The sequence below is a fragment of the Akebia trifoliata genome, chromosome 3 (genome assembly GCF_017979445.1).
Source record: "Akebia trifoliata isolate Shusen 1 chromosome 3, ASM1797944v1, whole genome shotgun sequence".
NCBI classification, from domain to species: Eukaryota; Viridiplantae; Streptophyta; class Magnoliopsida; order Ranunculales; family Lardizabalaceae; genus Akebia; species Akebia trifoliata.
In genome coordinates this window covers 53,173,466-53,198,182 of record NC_141377.1, presented here as the reverse complement: position 1 = coordinate 53,198,182, position 24,717 = coordinate 53,173,466, and the positions used below count along the sequence as shown (strand labels likewise).

Here is a 24,717-nt window from a genome sequence, read left to right as displayed (position 1 = left end):
GCAAGGGAGTACAGTACAAGGAGCTCTTTTTGTCAGATCTGAGGGAGCAAAATCTTTGCTATCGAAAAGGTACAAAATTTTTATTTTTGTTTTTATCTAGGTTTTTAGCAATGTGATATATTTGGGAAGTTAGTAGAGACTGGCTTTGGCCGGGTGGGGTTGGTGCCTAACACCTTCCAACCCCGTAACATGATCCCCGAACTCAGATTTTTTATGGTAGATTAGTTCTTTTTATCCATGTTAGAGTCATTTTGGTTCCTAGACCACAATAACTAGGTGGCGACTCCCAAACCTCAAGGGTCAAAAGCGGATCCGCGCACTCCGCGGATCAAGGGCGCTTTCAAGTAGTCTCTATTAGAATCTCTTCCCGACTAGGCTAGGTCAAATCGGACCACCACTTGGGATGGGAATAGCTCAACCCACATGCATCATTTGATGAAAGCACAATGGCCTAAAAAACCACGCACAAAACTCGTTAGCTATCGATTATGTTCAACAAAATTAATGCCAACTCATGAAAATTTTTTTAGTTGAGATGTTAAACATAAACACAAATATTAGCATGACCTAACATGATTTTAAATCTTGTTCGAGATCGAGACAACTCGTTTGAGTTGTCTCAATATTATTTACCAATGATACGAGTTGGCAAGTTGTCTTAAAGACATGATTTGTTCTAATTCTAAGGTTTTTTTTTTAAATCTAATATGAGATTGTAGATACCCCAATTTGTTTGGGCCCTACTCGAAAAAGGTAAAAAAAAACGTATTTTTATCAAAATGGGCCTAAGGGCCCAAAACCCTCAATATAATGGTTTTATTTCAAATAAATGCCTAAGATCCATAGTTTGACCCATGGGCTAATAAAAACGATAGATCACCCCCTACCTCATCTTTCAACCCAACCCAATCTTATACATACCGTAACCTAATCCAATCCAACCCCTAAATCCATTTGACCTAAACTAATCCAATCCAATTTAAATCATTATCATATCCTAAGCCCAAGCCCCTACTCAAACCCATACCCATGTCCATGATCACCACCAATCATCATAAGAAATCAAAGATCATCAAAATAAAACACATGTCACTACCACAACTTACCTCTCTAATCTATCTACCAATCCCATTACCTTTCTTTAAAAAACTAACATGCCCACATCTCAAACCCACACCCATGTCATAACTTACTTTCATCATTCTCTCTAAATCTTTCATCACAAGCCACCCCCACATTTTTTCTCCCTAATCAACTCACCTAACATACACACCCCATATTTTTAGGACACATGTCACCATCTTCTTTACCCTCCAAAAAATATCAACAACCACCCACTTACATCACTATTCTTCTAACCAAAATCCTCTCCTTCCAACTTACCGAACATTCAACTAAAATGGATTTCAAAAGCTACCCATTTACATCCCCTTCAACAAATACTGTTCTCCCAACTCTAAATTGCACACACCTTATTCATAAACCTCATACCAATCTACATTTTTTCACAATTTCACATCATTCTACCATTAAAAGTCACCTCCAAAATCCTATAAACCCTTATTCCACAAAACTAAAAACTCCTACAAGTCTCAATTCTCCCTCAACTCTCTCTCCATCTCTCATAATCTCCATACCTACCTTCAATCGCTAAAAAAATCCAAACATCAAGACTAAGATCAAGGCTCATCATTTGAAGGTCAGGAAAAAAGATAAAAAAGAAAGAAGAACATGGTATAGGATAAGAACTAAAAAATAAATAAATAAATAATTCTCTATTTTTTCTCCTCTTCTACTTCTCCCCTCCCCTTCTTTATAATTTTATTTTTCTTTTAGATCAACCTTAAGATGTGATACACACCCTTCTCTACTTCCGATCGATTGGGTTTCAACTCGATCAAAAAGATAGAAGTTGAAAATCATTTTAACAAGTCCATGTACTAATGCATCCACCACAAAAAATGTTTTGAGATTAAAGCCATAGGCCATTTCCCTATGGAAATGGGTCATTGACCAAAGAGTCCAAAGTTTTTCAAAATATCCAAAGGTATGGACCATAAAAAGGGCCCTTCCTCAATAAGAAAATTCTTAATGGTTTAAACCGAAATCAAAGCCCCTCGCACTTTAAGGCACAAATAAGATTTTTTAAACTTTTTTATTTATTTTTCAAATTGACCGAATCCGAGGTTACTACAAATGGTGGAGGGAATAAGATGCATAACACCTTCCATATTCCTTAACATGGATCCCTTTATTTAGATCTTAGATAGACCAACATGTTTATTCTTACAAGAGTCACTACAAACAAAATAAAATTTTTAAAATTATTTTTCAGGTGTCCATTCACATCATTTTCTAAAAAAGAATAATGACGATTCAAAATCTAAGTGGTCGAGATATTCAGATTTGAAAATCTCATAGCTACAGAAACTACTCAATAAATTGGATATCTCATCCGAGACGACTCGATCTCATTCATGGACGAGATGTCAAAACGAATTTTTAAACCATGTGACCAAGACTCCAAGAGATGGCTGGATGGGCCATTCAACGGGCCTCACTCCTAACAAGCCCGAAGCCGCCCCATCTAATTTATTATTCGGGCATGATCCGATCCAACTTTAAATCAAACCGAGCCTTATATCCATACCGGCCCATGTGGAGCATAGACATCTGAACCGAAACCCGACCTGTTGACCGACCCAGACTCTTCTCGCCGTCTCGCTACGTGCGCATCACGCAAGAGCATTTCTATGACTGTCTGACTGATCCTGGTCTTCCTGGTATCACTCAGTCGTTCCTTGAGAGAGAGAGAGGTGAGAGACCCTAATATATGAATTCGACGCAGTAAAAGATCGAAGAAGTTCTTCAAATCTGCATACCCTAGAAATGGAGAACGAAGCAATCGAGATCGAGAGCGGCCTCGTTCGTCTCTGCATTAAAGCTGCAAGTGAAAGCAGTGAGAGCATTGAGAAATGGCGGAGGCAGCGAAGGACTCTTGAACGGATGCCTACGCAGCTCGCTGAGGCTCTTCTTCGTCGTCTCCTCCATCGTCGACTTCTGTCTCCTTCGTTGCTCGAGTAAGTCTTGATTTGTTGTTCAAATTGTTTTCATGATTGCATTTAATTGCCTCTAATATAAAGATGGATATAGTTCGGTGGATTTTAGTTGAATTTCGATGTTTTTAGAGGTTATTGATCGAAATCGATGTTTTTTCCAGGTTATTGATCGAAATTCTGCCATTTTAAAGGAAATTTAGGATTTTTTGTGGTTAAAAACTCAAAATACACTTTAATTGACTGGTAATTAGTGTTGAACATGAATTAGGAATTGGATCCTCGATTTTCTAACTCGAAATTAGTCATATTAATGATAATTTGAGTATCTAAAATTGTTCCTAAATTCCTAGTTGAGGATTAAAATTAGAATGTGTGATTTTTAGATCTTAAATAGCTATATTTTCTGCATTTCCTCTAGTTATTTGTAGGGAAATGGCTTTTTCCCCCTCTAAAAGCTGTAAATGTAGTTTTTAGGACAATGAGCTCATGTGATGCCACCTCAAAATCACTATAATTCGGTTGGAAAACATGCCTTGAGATGCATTTTTTCAGCTTCCTGACCTTGATAGAGATGAAAGTTTGATTTCATTATAGATCTATAACTCATTATTTCTGCATCCTTTGTAGATTGTAAGTTTCTACAACGATGCTCTATCTTGGAATTTGGGGAACACGTAATGTTCATGGAGTTTAGACTAGATTCTAGATTTAAGCATTTTATGTCAACGTGGTTAATGTAGGTGAGATGACTAGAGCTTAGTCATTTGCTTCTAACATAGAGCTTGTGCTTAAATAGAGTTCCTATGTGATACTAGCTATGATGCTTGGATGCAGATACAGATATGGTTATGGACGCATATGGGGGAAGTGGGGGGATGACTTGATTTTCCTGAAATGTAGGCATTTGTTATTGGGTACCCTACCATTCCCAAAATTCTATGATATAGATACCTTCACATGTAATGTTTTAAATCATACATACATACATACATAAGAATACAAACGTGTATGTATAAACATACAATAAAAAGTCTATGATATTTAAATGAGTGTTTTAACAACTTTATTTTAGAAAATTAACAAAGTTGAAATATTGACTCAATATGATACAAATATTTATATGTTATTTTGTTGTAAATAAATATCTTAAGTATCCTTCCCATATCCAGGTTGGTCCTACTGATATTGGTACTTTGATCATACATGCGGATTTTATGTATGATGGGATACCAGGACTTATTGCAAGTGAACCCATAGAATAATGACCGATACAATGTTTTTAGATGTTGAAGTTTGCATTAACTTGCATTTATACTTCTATTTTGTATTCTCCTATCCATTCTTACAAGAATTGGATTCTTTGCTTTCCAGCAAGATCTTGTTTTTCTTCCTGAAGGGGAGTTGGCTTTGGCTTGTTCTTTTTCGATTTATGAGCTTGGTTACCCATTATCCATATTTGTGTATGCAGAGTTTTTCAACATTGTGTAGAGGAGATTGATTTCAGCAGTGTGAACACCGTGGATGCAGAATGGATGGCTTACTTGGGTGCCTTTCGCTACCTGCGTACGTTGAATATATCCAATTGCCGGGGTATCAATAATTCTGCCCTTTGGGCTATTACCGGTAGGCACTTTGTGTTCTACTACGTCAATTAATGGGTTAGATAGGAAATTCTCTTCACTAGGCTCTTACTGATTCTCTTTTTGATATTTTCTCATTTTGGGGGAAAAAATGAAGTTTTAATTGGATGGAAAAATCTTTCTTTGATTGTCTATGTTGTCAATAGCTGCTTGAACTAAATTACATGGTTCAGATACATCATGCATCAGTGTCTAATTTGCAGCTTGGATCTATTTTTTTTAATTGTTAAATGACCCGTTTCTTTAATTCTCTGACAGACAACTTCTCTGCCCGTTTTGTATAAGACATGGCCTTGGATGTAGTTCTTGGTGTCATTTTTTCAGATAGAAGACAAGTTGGTTGGAGTTTGACTGCATATTTACCTCTTTTCTGTTTTCCTGGTTTTAGGTATGGATTGTTTAAAGGAACTGGATCTTTCTAGATGCTTGAAGGTTACTGATGCTGGTGTTGAGCATCTTCTTTCAATTTCAAAGTTGGAGAAATTGTATCTTTCTGAAACTGGTCTGACTGTGGATGGGATTACACTGCTCTCTTCGCTTAGAAACCTGTCTGTATTGGATTTGGGAGGTCTACCTGTTACTGACCTGGCACTGCAGCCACTCCAGGTTTGTTGTTTTTTCTCTTGCTTTATGCAGTTTGCTTCTAGTGTCCTTCATTGATTGTTTGATTGTAAACCATCGCTTTTTTCTTCCTTTTGTTCATATTGATGCTGGCCATGAAATTTTTGTTTTATGTAGATCTATACTGATTTTTTTTTTAATTATTTTTTTGGGATCATTTATTGGGTATTTTTAGTAAAAGTTTTAGCTTTCTCTAAATTGTGAAGTGAGTTAACCTGTAATATTGTTACCAAGCCAAGTGTAGTGGATGGGAATTTGGGACTCGCTGTTAAATAGGTCTCCACCAACTGGATTGTATGATCACAATCATCTGATATGAGATTGGTAGCAGTCTCAGTTAGAAGTAACGTGCAAGTTTAAGATTCTAAAAGAGCGAGAGGTAGGCAAAAAGGACGTGGATTGAGGTTGAGAGCGGATTGATTACACTTGAATTGACAAGAGGTATGGCTTTAGACAGAATTGAGTTGTGGAACAATGCTTGTTCAGCAGATCCCCAAAATTTTTGGGTAGGGCTTTGAGTAGATCGTCTCTCACATGGGTCATCAAATTTTGGTCTTGATCTCCACATGAAAACCATGATTTCTTGTTTGTTATATCCAATTCCTATACTAGCAATTTATCTTATATAATTTCTAGGGAGTGAATGATAACTTGATTGACACTTCTCTCTACTTTTGGTATTTCCCACTCTTGTTGAGTATGAAAGGCATCACTTCCTGAATATCTTTTTTTCCAGTTGAGATTTTATATTGCCGTTACCCACACTGTTTTTCAACACTGAGATTCTTGAAGGTAATCTATCTTGCTTTTTGTTGTTGTTAGGTGTTGACAAAACTGGAATATCTGGACTTGTGGGGAAGTAAAATATCTAACGAAGGAGCTATTGTTCTCAAAATGTTCCTGAAGTTGACTTTCCTGAATCTTGCTTGGACCAAGGTTACAAAGTTACCATGCTTGCCTTCTCTTACATGCTTAAATATGAGTAATTGCACCATCCATTCTATATTTGAAGGAGATAACGGAGCTAAAGCTCTTCATCTGGCAAAGCTTTTGGTCCATGGAGCTACATTCAAAGATGTTAATGAAGTATTTTCTTCTATTGAACCAAGTCTACTGTCCCTCTTGGATTTATCCAAGGCTTCATTTTATGATTTCCAGTTTTTGGTTAACATGGAGGCACTCGAGCATTTGGATCTCAGCTTTAGCAGAATGGGAGATGATTCAATTGAATTGATCAATCATGTTGGATCAAACTTGAGAGTTCTGAATCTCAGCAACACAAGAGTTAGCTCTGCTGGGGTAGGAATTTTAGCTGGAAATGCTCCAATTGTCGAAATCTTAATATTATCTCACACATTGATCGATGATGTTTCTCTGTCATATATTGGCATGATACCTTCTTTGAGGGTTATCGACTTGAGCAATACAAATATTAAAGGTATGCCTTCTCCACTGAAACAATTTAGGATATCCACTTTATTCCCATAATGTAATATTACTGCTTTTGGGTACTATCTGCATTGTATGAAACGGAGAGAATGAGGGGGGAAAAGAGGGGTGCTTGTCTCACGTACTGATGGTTGCTGTTCGTATTTGCTAGTCTCAAGATCAGGCCATTGGGACGATCCTTGCCATTTGATAGTCTATTCTTGATCATTGCCTATGTTCTTTGTAAGGAAATTGAAGGTATTTGAGGTTATACTGTAAGGATCTATGTTACCTGGTTTGTTGATTTGCTTCGTTCAAATTTGGGTTTGTGGTTCACCACTCTTGAACGAACCCAGTTTGTGGGGGTAGGGAAAGGTAATTTTTACCGGTTCATGGGTTCAGTCTAGTAGAAATCTGGTAACACAGGTTAGGATAGTATATCAATGGTATACTGGTATTTTAGACATGTAAGTGAGCTGTGGATCCCCACTGTTTTATGGGACAACATGGAAGATCCCTTACACCAAAAAAAATAACAAAGGAAAAATCACCAGAATAGATGCTTGTACCATTGGATATGGCCATGCTTTTGGGAAGAGATAATATATGGACAAGGGTTTATTACAAGGAGACTCTGTTTATAAATCATATCACTAATGGGTTCACTTTGTACTGGTTCCCTGTTCAGTCTAGTAAAAAAATCCGGCAACACAGTTTAGGATACTATATCAATGGCATACTGTTTTGTTAGATATGTAAGTGAGCTGTGGGACCCTGCTGTTTCATTGGACCACATCGAAGGTCCCTTACACAAAAAAGATCACCAGAATTGATGCTTGTACCATTGGATATGTTAATGCCTTTGGGAAGTCATAAAATAAATGGACAAGGGTTTAGTACAAGAAATACTTTGTTTATAAGATTTTTCTGTGTTGGATTCTTGCAACGGAACCTGTCTAGTTGGGATAAGGCTTTTGATGATGATTATTATGTAACATGGACGCTGCCTTTTGATTCCAGGGCAAACACATTTTAACGCTCTTTTTCAAACAAATAATTACTTAGGCAGTTATTTTATTTTGGTTATTCATATACTTTTTATATGTTTTAGCTTATGTAAGAATATTCTTTTTATATTGTGGTAAATAGAATACAGAACTTCTCTGCGTCCACACTATGAATCTTGAATCATATTATTTACTCTTCAACAAAGGAAACATGGACCTCCTCCATAGAAGAACCATTTTGTATACGTATTAGTTTTTTATTGGTTGTATAGTCAATAATCATCATTATTTCGATAGGTTATATCCTATAATTAAAATGAACTGAAGAATATTATAAAATGTAGGGATGTGTCGATGGATCAGGTTGGGATCAGTGTGTCTATCAATTTGCAGTAGTGTCTTGACGTTGATGCATGTGTCCACTTTATGTTTTATATAAGTTATGATCATTCTGGGGTTGGTTTAGATTGTGATCGTTCCATCGACTTCATTTTTTGGTTGGGTTCTCTCTTGGCCATGAGTTTTTTGACCGACTATTTGTTTGTTGGAATCATTTACTATGAATCATTCATATAGAAACAAGTTTGGCACTTGGTGCAATAGTATACCATCAGTCAATCTCCTCCAAACTACAGACAACTGACTCATTTCTTGCGTTTATAATCAGGTTTCACTGACTGGGCAGGGCATGAGCCTGATAGGGTTCTATCACTAACAACATTACAGAATCTCAATCATTTGGAGAGATTGGATTTGCAAGAAACCCAAGTTAGAGACGAGGCTTTGCAGCCTCTCTCTAGTTTGCAAAAGTTAAAGATTTTGTCTCTCAAAAGTGATTTTCTTACTAATATTTCATTGCTTACCTCATCATCCCTCCTAAAGCTAAAATTTCTTGGGATTCGTGGTGCTGTATTAACCAATGCTGGACTCCATTCGTTCAACCCGCCACCAATGCTGGAGATTCTTGATCTCAGGGATTGTTGGCTTTTAACCGAGGATACCATCACAAATTTTTGTGAGAATCACCCTCAAATCGAAGTGAGACATGAACACGCTAAGAATTGTTCCAAAGATCAAAATGCCAATGATCATTCTTCTCCATCTCATCGAACTGTCAGGACTCCTCATTTGAGATCAAAGAGGGGCAAAATGTCTCCAGCCCAGTGTAGTTTCCAAAAGGCGAATTTTTTAGGTAAGTATTCTCTGTGATTATTTCCTTGAGAAAGCAGCTTTACTAACCCCGTCTAATTTTCTTTCTCATTGAATTGAATTTTAATAGATGAAAGGCTGAAGTATAGCAGGCAGGAACTACTGGAGTTGCAGTTCTCATCTTTATCGCTCGTTTCTCCTCATAATAGCAGTATTGTGCTACCGAAGGCGCTAATGGAGTAATTCTAAATCTTTGGTACCTTTATGTTTTAATTGTTTGAGTAGTTAAAACATCGATTGTGTTTTCGCTCTAATGATGTTTCCACCATGAATCCAATTTGTATTCTGTTTCATGTTTCTGTAACAAGTTTAACTTTTCAACAAGAAGAGCAGCATTAGAAAAATGAACATAATGTTTTAGTTTTTGTATATGATTAATATATGGAATCTATTTTCATTATTTGATAAATAAGTGGAACCATTACTATTCACTTGTACATCATATCAGTATTTGTCCATCGTTTATTATAGCCATCACCACATTCACTATATATTGGTCATTTCTTACAACTATATGATCAGTATTTATCGGTCATCATTTGCATTACTGGTAAGTTGTCTTTTAGAACAAATATGGACTTCCTTCTCACTAGGTAGGTAGTGATCATCTTGTTACGTACAAGACCAGTGGATGGACAATTTGAATATCAATGAAAGGTTCTCTGTGATACCGCTTGAATAATGATAATCAGAGTGAAAGGCCTTAAAGAGAAAGCTTTAGCAACACCACCCCCATTTAGAAAGAAGGGTCGAAGGTACCTTAATGGGCGGCATGGGGGAGTGATGAACCAAGCTCTCGAGGTTTGTTTAAGGCCATAGATAGCCTTATGTAGGTGACATACATGAGATGGATGAGTAGGATCGGCGAATGGCTCTTCAGTGGAGGAGTAGAAGCGCTGGTCCCCTTCGGTCAAGTTGCTTGTGCCTGCTGTTACCTACCGTAGGACCTCCGTCCCCGAAGCGAAGAAAGAGGAGCAGGAACAACAGGTTGTCCTCTACCGGCCCAGTAGTTCCGCAACTACTACTGTCCAATGGGGAAGAGGGATGAAGGAAAACAAAGAAGGAAGAATCAGAAAAAAATAGAATTGAACAAACGTACAGATGCATATGGTTCTGCAATGGATTATTCAATTCAGGAGGAGATCTGGTTGGCTAAATACGGCCCTTTATTTCAAGACTTCAGTACTTGCCTGCCCTCTCCAAATCTCCAATTCCATTTCCCAAGAAGAGTCACATTCATTTGTCTAATGCTTCTAATTCCCAATCCTCGATTCTTTGCAGAGCAAATTTGCTTCTAATTTACCAAATGATATATATATTTTCTCTTAGGAAATCGTGAAAGAATTTTTCTAAACAAAGCTCAACAGACCTGGGAATTGAGAACAAGGAGGGAAAATTCAGTAAAATGGTAGAGTGCTCTTAATGAGAGTAGGTCCCTTCCCTCCTGAGAGAGATCGCTTTCGAGGAACTTAACCTTTCCCCACTCTCTTTGAGACCGGATCCCAATTTTGAAAGCTTGGATGTGGAATGATTCCACTTGACAACCCAAACAACCTGTCAAGACAAGAATGCTAGGAACCACTTTCACTCTGATGATCTTACGCTTTTGTATGTTAATACTCAAACCAGAAACAAGTAACCTCAAAACAAATAAGAACACTAAAAAATCCATCCTTTTTTTTTTCTTTCTTATCATGGGTTTCCCCACCCTTTAGGTGAGACTAATCCGAGTCACACGCACTGCACCCTCGGGAAGTCCTACGTGCAACTGATTGAGTCAGGGGTCAACTGGACCCCGGATGGTGGCTCCAAGGAATTCCTAGTTTCATGGGGTTTCGAACACATGACCCACCCTTCCTGAGGAGCTTATCAAGGCTCTGCTTGCAAAAATGAAACACCAAGGAACCCTCAACAACTTCAATTCCTGACAACTCCCTCATCTACACTGCTCTCCGCATTAATTTACCGCTACATGTCAAATAAGATGTAGTAAACTGTGAAAAGAAATCACATTAATTGCGAACCAGTTGAACTTCGCTTAAAATATTCCACAACTAGTGGCAACTGATCACACACAACTATTTTCCTCCAGAATAAAAGATTTTAAGAGCGGGCTTACATGTCAATAAATCGAAGATAGTGAGTTGTTAGTGGTGAAGCATGGTTGCCATTTCTTAGGCTTATGTTAGGCAAATGCAAGCTACTTGGGTTTCCTCATTAGGTCTAAGTACAACCTTTGATGTCACAGACATCCTTGACACATCTGTTTACACCAAAGTTGAATCCGACTAACCTTGCTGGACCCATGAAAGTTCAGCTTGATCAGGCTCTCTCCACTAGTGTCATGGTTGTACTTGTTGTGATACTAAATTGTGCAGTAGCACTAAAAATGTTGTGACTCTCGTGACTAAGAGTGAAGAACCCACACACAAGGCACACAAACAACACGAGAGGTACAATGATGGACAACTGTGTCCTAAACACAACTTTCAACATCTGAATGTCAATTTACAATGCAAGACACTGTACACAGAACTGTTTCAAGGCTTAAACGAGGTTGACCATCACCAGCAAACCCCTCTTATTTGTATCTTTATCGGTTCACTGATTGGAGTTCAGGTTCTGCATTGAGCATGGATTCTATCTTTAAGAGTTCAATTTGATTGAATAGCTTTTAGGTGTTGAGGACGACTGATTCTGAATAATATGAGCATTACTAGGGCTGTAAACAGATTGATTTAGGACCTGTCCAATAAGAAGGACCGATCTCATATTGGATTGTATCTCAATATTTTGATCTAAATCCATTTCTTAACAAATGGATTATATCCGAAAAGAAGAAATAGGAAGGATCCATCCAAAAAAACCTTTCCCTTACCTTGTTCCAGATCAAAGCTAATTTGATATACTAAATACAGGTATATAATATATCTAAAGAAATTATATTATAACTTACAGATGCAAATATGGTTGATCCAAGCTTTATGTGTAGAAACTCTCGACCCAAGTTTTTATTGGATTGAAACAGATCAGGGGTATGTATTTTTGAAAGAGAGAATAAATCCCAAATCCTTGATTTAGATCCTAAGCGATCCAAGTATCAGATTGGATCAGAATGGATTTTGGGCCATGCTTGATTCATTGATCTGCAAACCATGAAATATACCATAAGACCTGTTTGTAGTTTTGTGATTTATGTCCAGCCACTTCTTTCAACGCAACAAATTATTCATGTTTACTTTCCCTATCTCTGCATGTAGTCACCATCTTTTCAAAATCATTAAAGCCATAATCAAAGAGTGCATCCACTCTACCAAATGTAATTTAATTAACAAAAGGGTTGTATTGGTTTACATGAGAACATCAACATTGATATTCACACAGGAGATTTTTTGCTATACAGAAACTTAAATGGCAGTTACAAATGGACTTGAATTTTTAAAAACATATAATTTATAAATATTCTAACAAAGTTTTGCATCTGAAAGAACTCCGTCGCCGTCGCCGCCACCCGTGAACTCCCAACCAGCATCAGATGGCTTACTTGGCACCTTTGGCTTTGTACATGCTGCCAATGACGCTCTACAAGCACACACAGTTCTTCAGTCAGTACTTAATTGCCAAAACATAAACATAAACATATACAATCATAAAGGCATGAATGCATGCATGTGAACTAATTAAGCATGTCATTATGAACACTGTTAAGGGTCAATGAAGTGTGTCTGTGATGAATCATCAAGGCCTTACCCCAAAACTTAGGGTCCACTAAAGGAATCTTCTTGTTCCTCTGCTCAATTCCTGACTAAAGCCATGTCTTCTGTTTGTTCTAATGCATTCATATCCGTTCGCACCATCTCAACCCATGCGGCGTTTCTTTTTTGAGTTCCTCTCTCTTAGAACCCTTAGACTTGCACATTACCTTCTATCTGGTTTTGTAAGTGGCCTAAGTAGCACACACATACCAAATCTCAATTAATTTTCCATTAGTTTATCACCAAATTTCCCGAATGAGCATTTCATTTCTCATTTTATATTTCCCACTATTTCAACTCAAACCATCTCAGCATCCTCACCAAAGTACAAATTTTTTGGCTAACTAGGTCAGTTGTATCATCCCGTTAAATCCAAAACAACATCAATGGGATGATCCTAACCCTCCAATATATGTTACACTTCTCCTAAGCATAAAAGAAAATTTCTTAAGATGACCAAGTTTTAACTCTAAATTGCTAAGTTCAGATTTCTCAATCATTATACCTCCACAGAGTTTAACAGCCATGTGCGAACCTTTATGGTGCCAGAAGCCCCACAATATTTCACTTCCAACTAATTAGCAAATAGAAATTACAAGGTTAGGTAGAAAAACTATTAGGATTTTTGTCATGTCTGGCATGCAACGATGCATATGTTTGACACACATCCTAACATAAGGTGGTGATGCCCTTTATTTTCATGGTTTTCTCTAAAATTGACTTCTGAAAGAGGGTTGATGTAATCTATCTACATATGGATATTAATTTGCTACAAACAACCATGAATTCAGATTAACTACTTTTATTATTTACTTATGGTATATCGAAATATCTTTTCTTTAATTTACTTCCCATATATTTCTTTCCTTTTATTTTAAATAAATAGCTAACCTATGTAATGATCCAAACCCAATAAATTTGTCGGTCATCTTGGATGGTGGATAGCAGTAACACCAATGTTAGTTAGATCATTAGCTCACTAAGATCTAGTTGTGTATCAGATGGTCAAGATTGTTTTGGGGCTATGTTCCATCGAAGAGTCAATCCTGAATTGATACAAGTCCAGAATGATACACAAATTACAAAAAGGACCAAATTCATGGTTATAGGATGCGTTCTAATGTTCCCTACAAAGGTATAAATGTAATTGTAGCTAACCTGATAGTATTTGAGCAACTGAGGCCTCTTCTTCTTGAAAGTTGGGGTAAGAAGGTCACGCTCCATGTCAAATGGCACTGGGTCAAGGTGTACAGCTCTGACAAACTCAAAACCTTTTAGCTGTTGAAAGAACAACATATTAGATCACCAAGGTTTTAAGAATTTTTTGGGAAATTCAATAGCAAGGATAAAGTTTAAAAATACTGAGAACAAGAAAACAAAACCTTCTTTGCTTTTCCAATCTTGCCGAGTTCCCCAATGATGTATTCCTTGGACTTGGGATTCTCACAGAGAGAAGCAAAATCACCAGTTATTCCATTCTCTTCAGCCCAACGCTCAAGGGCTTGCTTGTTAGGGTTGACAACAGCAACAAGGAAGGACTCAAAGCTGTTCCCATATATCCATATCTGAAAAAACTCTTTACCATTAATTCAATGATGTCTTGTGCAAGTCAAAGTGGATTATTTGATGTAGACATCTGCTGTGCTCAATGTTCTTAAAAACAGCTAGTGTTCCAGGTCTAGAAACAGTGAATTAACAGAAAAAGGAAAAGATGGAGAGAAGTATTAAAATAAAAAATAAAAAATAAAGATAGCTATCAAGGATCTCTATCTAATAAAGGATAAAATTGGCCTTTTTTTTGCCTACCTCTTAGATCTCATTCATATCCAAATATCTGTGCACAAGAGTTGAGATACATACCGAATCAATATCAGAAACAAGACCATAAATGTTCTCTAGGTTCTCAACCGCAACATATTCTCCTTGTGAAAGCTTGAAAATGTTCTTCTTCCGGTCAATAATTTTCATGCTTCCATCTGGTTGCCACTCACCAACATCCCCTGATTACAGAAATTTATTAAGAGAAATGTTAATGAAAAACCTTTGGAAATAGAGGGCCCACATGTAATTGACAAATGACAAACAAATGCTTAGATGGACATATACCTGTGTGGAACCATCCATCAACCAAAACCTCTTTGGTGAGGTCTTCACGTTTGTAGTATCCTGAGAACAGTGTATTTCCCCGTATACAAATTTCTCCGCGTGGTGTGCTTGAAAGGGCATCATAACCCATTTCGGGAACAGACTCCAAGCACACATCCACATTTGGTACAGGAGGGCCAACTGTACCAAGCTGCGATAATTCATTTGGAAGCGAGACAAACGTCCCCGCACAGCTTTCTGTCAGACCTATATAAACGATGACACGTGTTCAACCATCCAACAACATCATGTACTAATGCTGTTATCAATTCAAAAGACTGGCAGATTGGATAGTCATTGCTGCTGTTTAAATTAAAACACCAATAGCTGTTGGCCACCATGTTTAAGTCTCGGGTGGGGAGCTAATGGCCTAAAATATGAGGCATAAGTATCAAGGCATAGGGTGTAAGCATCAAAAGTATGCTTGATGCACCTAAGCTACACTGAATCAAACATCTCAACAGACAGTAGGAGAAGAAGAAAGAGAGCGACAAGAAGGTTCTAGAATATATGTATGGGAATGCCAACATCCAAGACTTCATGAGGATATTAGCAACCGGTGGAACCATCATTCTTCCATAAATGCCCCTAAAAAGAGAATTTTCTTTTAGTGATAATGCAAGGTTTTTCTTGTCACTACAAAAAGGCATTTTTGCAAATAACTTTAGGAGATTTTGTAATATTTACAAAAATGTCATTTCACAATGATAATTACACTTGCTTTTTTGCACTAAAAAGACAATAGTGGACTTTTTTAGGGACAATTATGGTCTAGATTGATGGATGTTTGTGTTGTCTGTATCAAAACCACGTCATGTGTGGGGAGTTCTTTGCACATCATGTACAGAAAACTTTAACCTCAATACTCCATTTACATAACATTAATAATAGAAAAGGCTTTGAAATAATCAGCCTAGATTTTATGCTACAAATTCCACCCAAAGTATCCAGATTTCAGCAAACACTCCTACCATCCAAATTGTTAAAAAGAAAAGAAACAAAATGGCATTTCAAAATAAGGCGATTGAAGCTAGCAAGATGCCTAAATGGTGGAGAAACATAAGCGGCCATCCCTAATGATTCTTCTTTTTACCTTTTTATTAAAATGATAATTGTATGCACAAGAATTTACAATAATAAAATCAGAGAAACTACATTTTATACAAAGTAATGAATTGCTTACTTTACATACTAAGATATGCATTTTATTCGAGGTAATGAAGTGCATACAAAGACATGAATTTTAAATAGAATGCATACCGTATCCTTGCAGAACATGAGCACATGCTACCACTCGTAGAAAAGATTCCACATGGGTAGCAAGAGGTGCTCCTCCAGATAGAATAAGCCGTACGTTTCCTCCCAATCCTTCCTTTACCTGAAGTCACAAAAATCAAGATTAAAGTGTACCGAGTAGAGCTTAGATGAGTGCACAGTTTAGAAGGAACCGGCTACTGGTATATATTTTGCTACCTTACTGAAAACAACTTTGTCACAAATTGGAGCCGCTTCTTGATGTTTATGACCCTTTTTCATGTTGTAATGTTTACTGCAGCATTACCAAACAGTAGATTAAGACCACATATGAAAAAAAGGCAATTCAGTAATATACTTCACAGTGCAATAGGGTACCCCCAATAAAGTCTGTCAGGCTGATCAATTCAGTAATACATGGACGCAATTCCACTTTGGGTAGGGGTTAAAAATCGTGACCACATTTTAATTTTTTGACTGCTAAACATTTGGATGGTCTGTGGAAGATCACATGTTCAATCATATTTTTTTATGGTTGGCTGAATAGTTTGTCAACGATCTAGTTACCAAGTCAACACAGTTAACTTGAGGGCGAGTTTTATACCAGTTCTCTTCAAAGGATTTATCCTTATCAAAACTTTGAGACAAAGAGTTGAACTTACTATGAGTATGCGAAATTAAAGAGTTTGTTCTTCAAGAAACCCCCAGAAGAGATCTTCTCCGTCAAACCTGAAAATAAGAGCAACATCTAAACTATTAGTATACACTCTTCTTACCTATCAAAATTTTCATTGATCCTTTAAGGTTTAATGGAGGTATACACTCTTCTCAGTCCTTTTTGTAAGCTATGAACAAGAAATAAGACCCAATTGAGATCAAGAATCCGTTGTCTAATATGTTTACTTTCATAAACAGTAAATAAATTTGCCTGCACATAAAATATTCACTAATGCTGGGGTGACATTGGATTTACTGCGATTCTCACATTTCTGACATGGAGGAGGACACATAACCATAGATGCTTTTACTCGTATATTGAGGAAACACACCTACGGTTATGTGCACACCCCACGTCAGATATGTGAGAATCGCAGTAAATCCCAATATCACCCCAGCATGACTCTAAAATATTTCAGGGAAAGCAAATATTCCCATGTATTCACTTGGGAGTTGGTTGCCTCAGGAGGGAGAATGTCCCTGCCTCAGTGGCACAAATGGACATTGTCTGGAGTCTGGACCGAACACTTACTGGGTCCCAGATAGGATATCTACTACATAAATTGACAAAACTAGAAAATCCAAGCCAACCAACCTACCCCAATTCTTATATAGTCAGTAAGATATGAGAGAGAGCCCAGAAACAAAGAGGCCTAAAAAGTTCTGAACTTCACCTGAGTAGATCCTATCCAACACACGTGGAACCGCACAGAAAATAGTTGGTTTTAGCTCCCCAATGTCTTCGATCAATAATTTGGCATCCTGAAGATGCAACCAGTGGACAATATTAAGTTGGGATCTTACTCAATAGGGGAATATTCCATACTCAACTTACCCCACGCCAGAATCCTATTGAGGCACCGTGATTAATAAATAACTCCTCAATCACCCGATCGAATATATGCGCCATAGGGAGATATGACAGATAAACATCTGTTTCGTGCAACTGTTTCATATGAAAAACATAATTTTTATATGATAAAAATCAATTCCCAAACCTCGTACACCCAAGCATGTGAAATGAGTTTACCCCTTCATCGACGCTCTCTAGCAGTCGTTTTACACCAGCTATAAGAGTAACAATGCTATCATTGGAAATCATTACTCCCTTGGGGTCGCCCGTTGTTCCACTAGTGTACATTATTGTGCATATGTCAGTTTTCTTTGTTACTGGAAGATCAAACTGCTTGTTCTCCCCCTGTAAACAAAACACATACATACAAATATGCTCATGGACAATCTTACACCCAAAAATACTCATTGAGAAGAAAGTGATATCTTGAATGGTATGAGACACAATACTAATAACCAACCACAACTCAAATATCTAGACAAAATCCTAGGATGAGTTCTGCTAAATGGAAATATATGCAAGTAAGAATGCATATAGAAAAAATGCAGTAATATCAACTTGATGTTAACAGAGGCAATAAATGTAGCAGAAAAGAAATTTTTTGCATCCAAATGAAGGTACTCCAGCAGCTGACATGATGAGGCTTTTTGATTTCAATCTTTTACATTAGCCATACTATTTAAGAACCATAACATGTAGAGGACCTTTGAACCATTAACTAGAAGGAAGAAAGTTCCAGTGTAAAAGAGAGAAGACTTGGCACTATAACATGGAAGTATAGTGAACAAAGAACAAACATGTTATTTTCATGTAATTTTCTACTGTTATGCTGAATAAAAAAAAATAAGAGTAAAATCTCCCTTGAATCAACGTGTTGCGGAGTCAGACCCTCCTATCTGTCCATGGGAGGAGAATAAGATCTTTGAACTCGTATCCCCCGTGACCATAGTCACCAACTCAGGGTTTGGGATAATAAACATGGGGGCAATTTGGAAAATCCAGAATTTTTTTGAGAAATAATCGGCAAAAATGGGGCTAGTGTAACTGTTCTTATTAAGTTGTGTTCTCATATTATATCATCAAATCTCATATTAAGCTACAATAATAGATCACCTAATCCCATATTAACAAAAATTAGCCATGAGTCCACAACACATTCAAGGTTTACATCGCTTATAATATAAAAAGATCACAATCATGAAAACCTGTTAGAATTCATCAATTGATAAAAAATAAAATATATATATATATATAATCATCATATGCAATGCCATCCTAAATTGCATCCTCATCGCTTCGTCACTAAAATGGTCACCATCATCTTATCAATATCATCCCCTCTTAGTAGTGCATCATATGGGACTGGATAAATTTTATCAAGACTAACATACTCCAAATTACGAAAACAATACTAAAATGCCTCTTTTTCATGTTTTTCCTGATTTAATCCCGTAATTCATAAAAATCAGAACTTGTTAAGAAATTTGCAATTAAATTGTGATTTAATCAGCGAAGGGAAAAGTCACAAGTCAATCACGGCTTTTTCAATAAGTGGTCAAATTTGGTGACAATGCCCTTGGCTACATCTCAATTACCTTCACAAAAGAAGTCCCATTACATGTGAAACTGAAAGAGTTCCCTTATGATGGTTCACAATTAAATGAATTACAAAAACAAAGAATTAGATATTCTAGTTGCTGTTAAGGTTCAGAAGTCCATGCATAGTTCAGATTTTTTTGTAATACTAAAAAGAAATGAGAAATGTATAGAGATGCAATAACGACTACTAAGCAAATGGTTTTGAAAAAACATTCAGGTATCATATAAACAAAGGCATCTATTACATAGAAATTCACCATGATTAACAAACCTACACGAGTAGACTTAAAGTTCATGGCAATCAACGTACCAGTAGCAGAAATTCATCCCAAGAATATATTGCCACGCCAATCTTTTCAACTTCTTCTCTTTGCTCATGTGTAACCTTGCCAAAGCTCACAAGTGCTTTATATACAAAGGTAAAATATCAAGACTTTATGCCACATACACCATGTTCAAGAAAGAAATAGAAGAAAAGCTTTTTAATCATTAGGAAAGAACTGAAAATGTGCAACTTACTTTTCAAGTATTCTGTTGTATTGGGAAGTATTTTGAGCACCTGAAAAAAGAAAGGATCAACTAAGAATAAAATAGTACATTATGGTAAATAAAACCAAGTTTACAACCTATGGAATTGTACCAGAGATTTACTGTAAATTATCCACTACATCAACCAGAAATAAATGATTCTAGAGTAGAAACATGTGATATGTCCAGCTCTTGTACCATATGAAACATTCTCATCAGCAACAAAAGAAAATTTATCGTAAAAAGACAAAGAATATTGAATAACACATACCTCAGAAATCTTTTTCTCTTCTACAAAAGCAATAGAAATCTCTGCATGACATATAATGAACTCCACGGCAGTGGCACCTATATCCATAAATGTGAAGCAGTCAAACAGTAATTTCCAAAAAGAAGATCCTATCATGTGCACGGATGAATCTTCAGATCAGTAGGTATCTATCCTATATTTTGGGAAAGAAGTTAAATCACACCAACTTTTGCTAACGCTACCCCCAGATGTGTACCAATTCTTTGGTGATGTACATAGGAATTGCGGTGGCAATAGAATCTCTGAAAAAAGAGAGCATATTTTTAAGAAATCAATTTATTTGTGATTTGCCAACCCTAAATCTTTGGGATAGGGCCTTGATGATGATGGTGCTGATTTATTTATGATTTAAGGAAATGTCAACCACAACTAGTTAGGAGAAAGCTTGGATGATGCAGATGATGATAGTACTTTGAAAATAATTAAGTCAATCAACGTGAAAAGTTACAAAAATGCATACCGAGAGTATCATACAAAGGAACACAATAAACCCCGTGAGCATTACAGGCCTGCAGAAATTTTATAGTGTTAGACTACAAAATAATTTCGTAATTGTCCTTATATAAGAACTGCCTGAACCTAAAGCTCAACGCACCATGGATATAGTTCACTATTGCTTTTGCAAACAAAATCAACTTCATAGAAAGAAAACTAGTACCTCCATACTCATAATCCACTCTGGACTATTCACACCGTATATACCACATCGCCCTCCCTAGAATTGAGAAATCAAAAAAATTAAATTCCAAGTTGTATGTAATGAGCATGAAAAATATATGAAGCAAAATATTACAGACAAATGATTTGTCTAATGCTAATCTGCTGAAACCAAAGAAAACAACAAGATACAAAATTCAAAATATTGCCAGCCAAACAAAAAGTGAAAATTATACAAGGACTCCCAATAATATAACTCGCGATGAAGACATTAATGATCAAACTAATATCAGCTACAAGGATATAAGAATATTGCAAAGCCATATTTCCTCCAGAAACACATTGGTATGACCACTTTCTTTTCAAAATACTAAATCTGGGGTCAGATTCCATTATAGCGACACACAAACCCTACAAGAGGTATTAGCGTTTCTTGCTTCACCGAAATGACTCCTCATAAGAGCACACTAGCTGATCATTTCAAATTTAGTAAAAATGTTTATTTCAAATGCAAATTATACCTCTACAATCAGATTATGAAGACCTAGACAACAACTGAATCTCTTCTCTCAGACCTAGATTCCCAACCCCTAAACTAGGGTTCTAGTGGTTCATTATCAAGTTCTTACACATTCATCTAACAACTTATAGTAGGTCTTCCTATTTCATCTTATGTCCTTAAACTAAAGTTTAGACCTATATTTCTTATGAAAATAGAATATATATATATATATATAACAGAAATTGTTAAACAGGAACAGAAAATTAGGACTAAACTTTTCATTTCTTGGCAGAACATCATATGACTTCTGAAACCATTGACTCTCTATTTTCAGCCTCGATGTGCAAAACTTTAATAGGATAGAGTAATGAAACTTACCTTCTCAACACCGCAACTGCGAATGGCAAATCCAACTTTCATTACTATGTCGTATACTTCCTTATAAGTTAGCCACACATATTTACCTGGCTGCACATACAGATAGAGCAATATTATAACAATTATTAAGCCTGGAAAGTTTTAAACAAAAGTAGAAGTTGTGGCTTCCAAGAAGATTAACCTTCCCATCAATAATCTCACGGCGACCGAGCATTCGGTTTCCTGGACACTTCTCAACAGAAATGCTGTAACAGAAACATAATCACCATGGTTATCAACCCTCAATATGTTGTGCAAAAATACAAGATAAGCTGAATTGATCGAGCAACGTGCAGATGGGCATATAATTTTCAATGGATATATGACATTCAAATCAAATAACAAATTCAGTCAAAAATGCAACCCTATTAATTAGGCACTAAAAGCGATAAAATAGGTGCAATTTGTGCAGATGGGAGGAAATTGAATCACCATTAGAGAGCTTCCCATCAACTGGTCCAACAGGATAATTTTAATTGAAAATTCTAAATGACTAGGGGATATGCGAGCATAATTTTCAAAGGGTATATGACATTCAAGATCCTCTATAACCAGTTGCACATCAACCAAACTTAATGCAACCCCATTAAGCTTAAGGTGCCAGCTAACTTAGTTGGTAAAATCTATTGGTTACGATAACGTGGACATTAGTTCAATTACCATCATGACTGAGTTACCGATCTCATTAAAAACAAGCTTACGATCATTATCCCAAAAATCTACAAATAAATAAAATTTAAAACAAGAATTATGTATTATTATCAACCCAAAATCCAGCTGAGAACAATTTATTCAAATTCCTTTAACCAAAGCAGTAACAAATGAATATACAGCTAATGAATCATGAATGTTACCATCTTCTTTAACCTCTCCCAACACTTAGGATCACTTACACATAAACGCCAAACTAATGTCTCTTGTTGACCAAAAAGGAAGAATTTTTTACGTAATCAGCAAAACAGTGTATCCACACAACACAGCAATATACTCAATTTAGCACAAATTTTTCCAAGTCAAACACTTAGGTTCAGAAAAAAAAAATCTAAATTTTTCGATTCTAAAACACATGAAAACAAATCCAATTCATCAAAAAATCTAAGAATTTTCGATTTTAAAAAAAAAAGTTACCGAAAAACATCCCAACAATTCTCCATTCCTTCGACTGGCGGAGGAAATCCATTCTTTGCGAACACACTCCTGTAAACAGGTCCCATCGAATTCCTCCCATCCTTCGATTCCTTCGCCTTCTCGATCTCAAACACATATTTCTTCTCCGCCATCTCTCTCTCTCTCTCTCTCTCCTCTCTATTTCTGAATCTCTGAATCTCTGAAACTCCTGGAACTCTGCTATTTGAAGAGAAGACAGAGAAAAAGTCGAGTCAAAGAAACAATATTTTTAATGAGTTTTGACAACGAAACACGATTAGAGAGAGATTTACAGAGCTTTATTAGGCTAACTCTATAATTGACTTGCAGAGACGAGAGGACCTTTGGTTTCTATCATACAGATAGGTTAGGTTAGGTTAGTTCAATCTAACTATGGTAGAAAAGACTTTTAACCATGGTTAGGTGAGAGTCTGATCAACAACTTGTGGATTTCATCTTGACTGTACGATCATGGGCCTACACTATCGATGTCCGAATAATCAGCAAATATGGAAGTAGTCCACTCAACGGACTTTTGCTTCCTATATAAATATGACTTTGAGAGAGTAGTGTCGATCTTATACATCGAAGTTCACAGTTTTAAGTAGCAACCAAACTCTTCATACCTCTATGGAGCCACGTGGCACAACTTTGCTTCAAGAAGTGATTCTTTGGCCCATTTTGTGCGCTCTTCTTCTATCAAAAATCAGCCCTACTAATAATTTTGGCAACTAAATTTAAGTTTGAATGGGACGATTTATTTAATTATATATACCCCTGACATTTTGGCAAATATTACATGCCCCTTGACCTAGGTTTTGTATGAAAGACTAATATAAAATGACTTATATATTCTTGTCTCCATCCTTTAGTCAAAATTCCTTGTTTTTCCTTAAAGAAATTTATCATCTTCGAGTGGTTAGTCATTCAGGATAAATTATTTTTAACCTAATCAATATTATCTTTAATTTAACCTTAATTTTCTTTTTTCTTCCCCAAAAATCATATCTTAGATTTGAAGGTTAAAAAACTTTACCCTAAAACTGAAGAAAATTAGTTCTGTGAAGAAAATCTGGGAGTTTTTGGATAAAGATTAAATAGGGGTATTTAGGTCATTTAAGTTAGTTTCTCACAATAGACCTGGTTCCTCCTCGAATTCTAAGAAAGCCTTCTAGATGAAATTGAATTTGATTAATATTCAACCACTTGTGGTCCAAGATCACAACTCCTTATAAAAATAGACAATGTTGAAATTGTTGTCGGCATACGTTTGCATAGAATTTTCATCATCGGAGGACTACTCTAGGGATCATATAGTTTAGGATTAGAAACAGATTGATTCGGTAATGGATCAGTCCCCACTCCGATTCAATCCGATTTTTTAAAAAATATACCTAATCCAAATGGATTAATGAATGTGTGAATCGAATCCGATCCGTTTCATTTCACTTTTAATTTAAAACTCGTTCGTTTCAATCCGAACACATGCATTATTTTCAAATTATTAATGTTCAAAAATTTTAAAAAATATACTTTCCTACTACAAATATAAAGGGAAATAAAAAAGACTCAAAACATTTTATCTATATGTGTTTATATAAAATTAAGAATAATAACAAAAAAAATTTATTGAAATATGTTCAGATTGAATTGTGATAGATCCGAATCCGATCTGAAATTATTTCGGATCTAAGATTTCAATATGAATCTGAATCGAAATTCCGATTTTTCATGTTTTTTTGAATCAAACCGGATCGGACATTGAGTATATTTCGAATCATTGTCAGTCCTAATGTATGCTAGTTCTTTAGTGATTAATGTATCAATTGGGGTGGCGTTAGCAAAAGTTGGTGTGACAATGGTCTCTTTC

At 36.2% G+C, this 24,717-nt stretch overlaps 2 protein-coding genes across 2 annotated transcripts; one reads left to right on the top strand and one right to left on the bottom strand.

Moving 5' to 3' along the window:
* The first annotated feature begins 2,761 nt into the window (after window positions 1-2,761).
* LOC147407940 (Leucine-rich repeat (LRR) family protein) lies at window positions 2,762-9,329 on the top strand. The gene is made up of 6 exons (XM_086436736.1): window positions 2,762-3,080; window positions 4,528-4,682; window positions 5,088-5,305; window positions 6,143-6,758; window positions 8,423-8,947; window positions 9,035-9,329. The coding sequence occupies exons 1-6, from the start codon at window positions 2,890-2,892 to the stop codon at window positions 9,145-9,147; spliced, it is 1,818 nt and encodes a 605-aa protein (XP_086292862.1). The 5' UTR covers window positions 2,762-2,889; the 3' UTR covers window positions 9,148-9,329.
* A 2,924-nt stretch (window positions 9,330-12,253) lies between these two features.
* On the bottom strand, window positions 12,254-23,181 carry LOC147407939 (long chain acyl-CoA synthetase 4-like). The gene is made up of 19 exons (XM_086436735.1): window positions 22,830-23,181; window positions 21,844-21,907; window positions 21,663-21,752; window positions 20,784-20,840; window positions 20,586-20,634; window positions 20,087-20,163; window positions 19,807-19,846; window positions 19,598-19,692; window positions 17,866-18,033; window positions 17,671-17,781; window positions 17,510-17,597; window positions 16,781-16,847; window positions 16,338-16,413; window positions 16,125-16,242; window positions 14,826-15,071; window positions 14,580-14,719; window positions 14,102-14,284; window positions 13,878-13,997; window positions 12,254-12,546 (listed from the first exon to the last, which is right to left on the bottom strand). The coding sequence occupies exons 1-19, from the start codon at window positions 22,979-22,981 to the stop codon at window positions 12,505-12,507; spliced, it is 1,983 nt and encodes a 660-aa protein (XP_086292861.1). The 5' UTR covers window positions 22,982-23,181; the 3' UTR covers window positions 12,254-12,504.
* Between the last annotated feature and the right edge of the window lie 1,536 nt (window positions 23,182-24,717).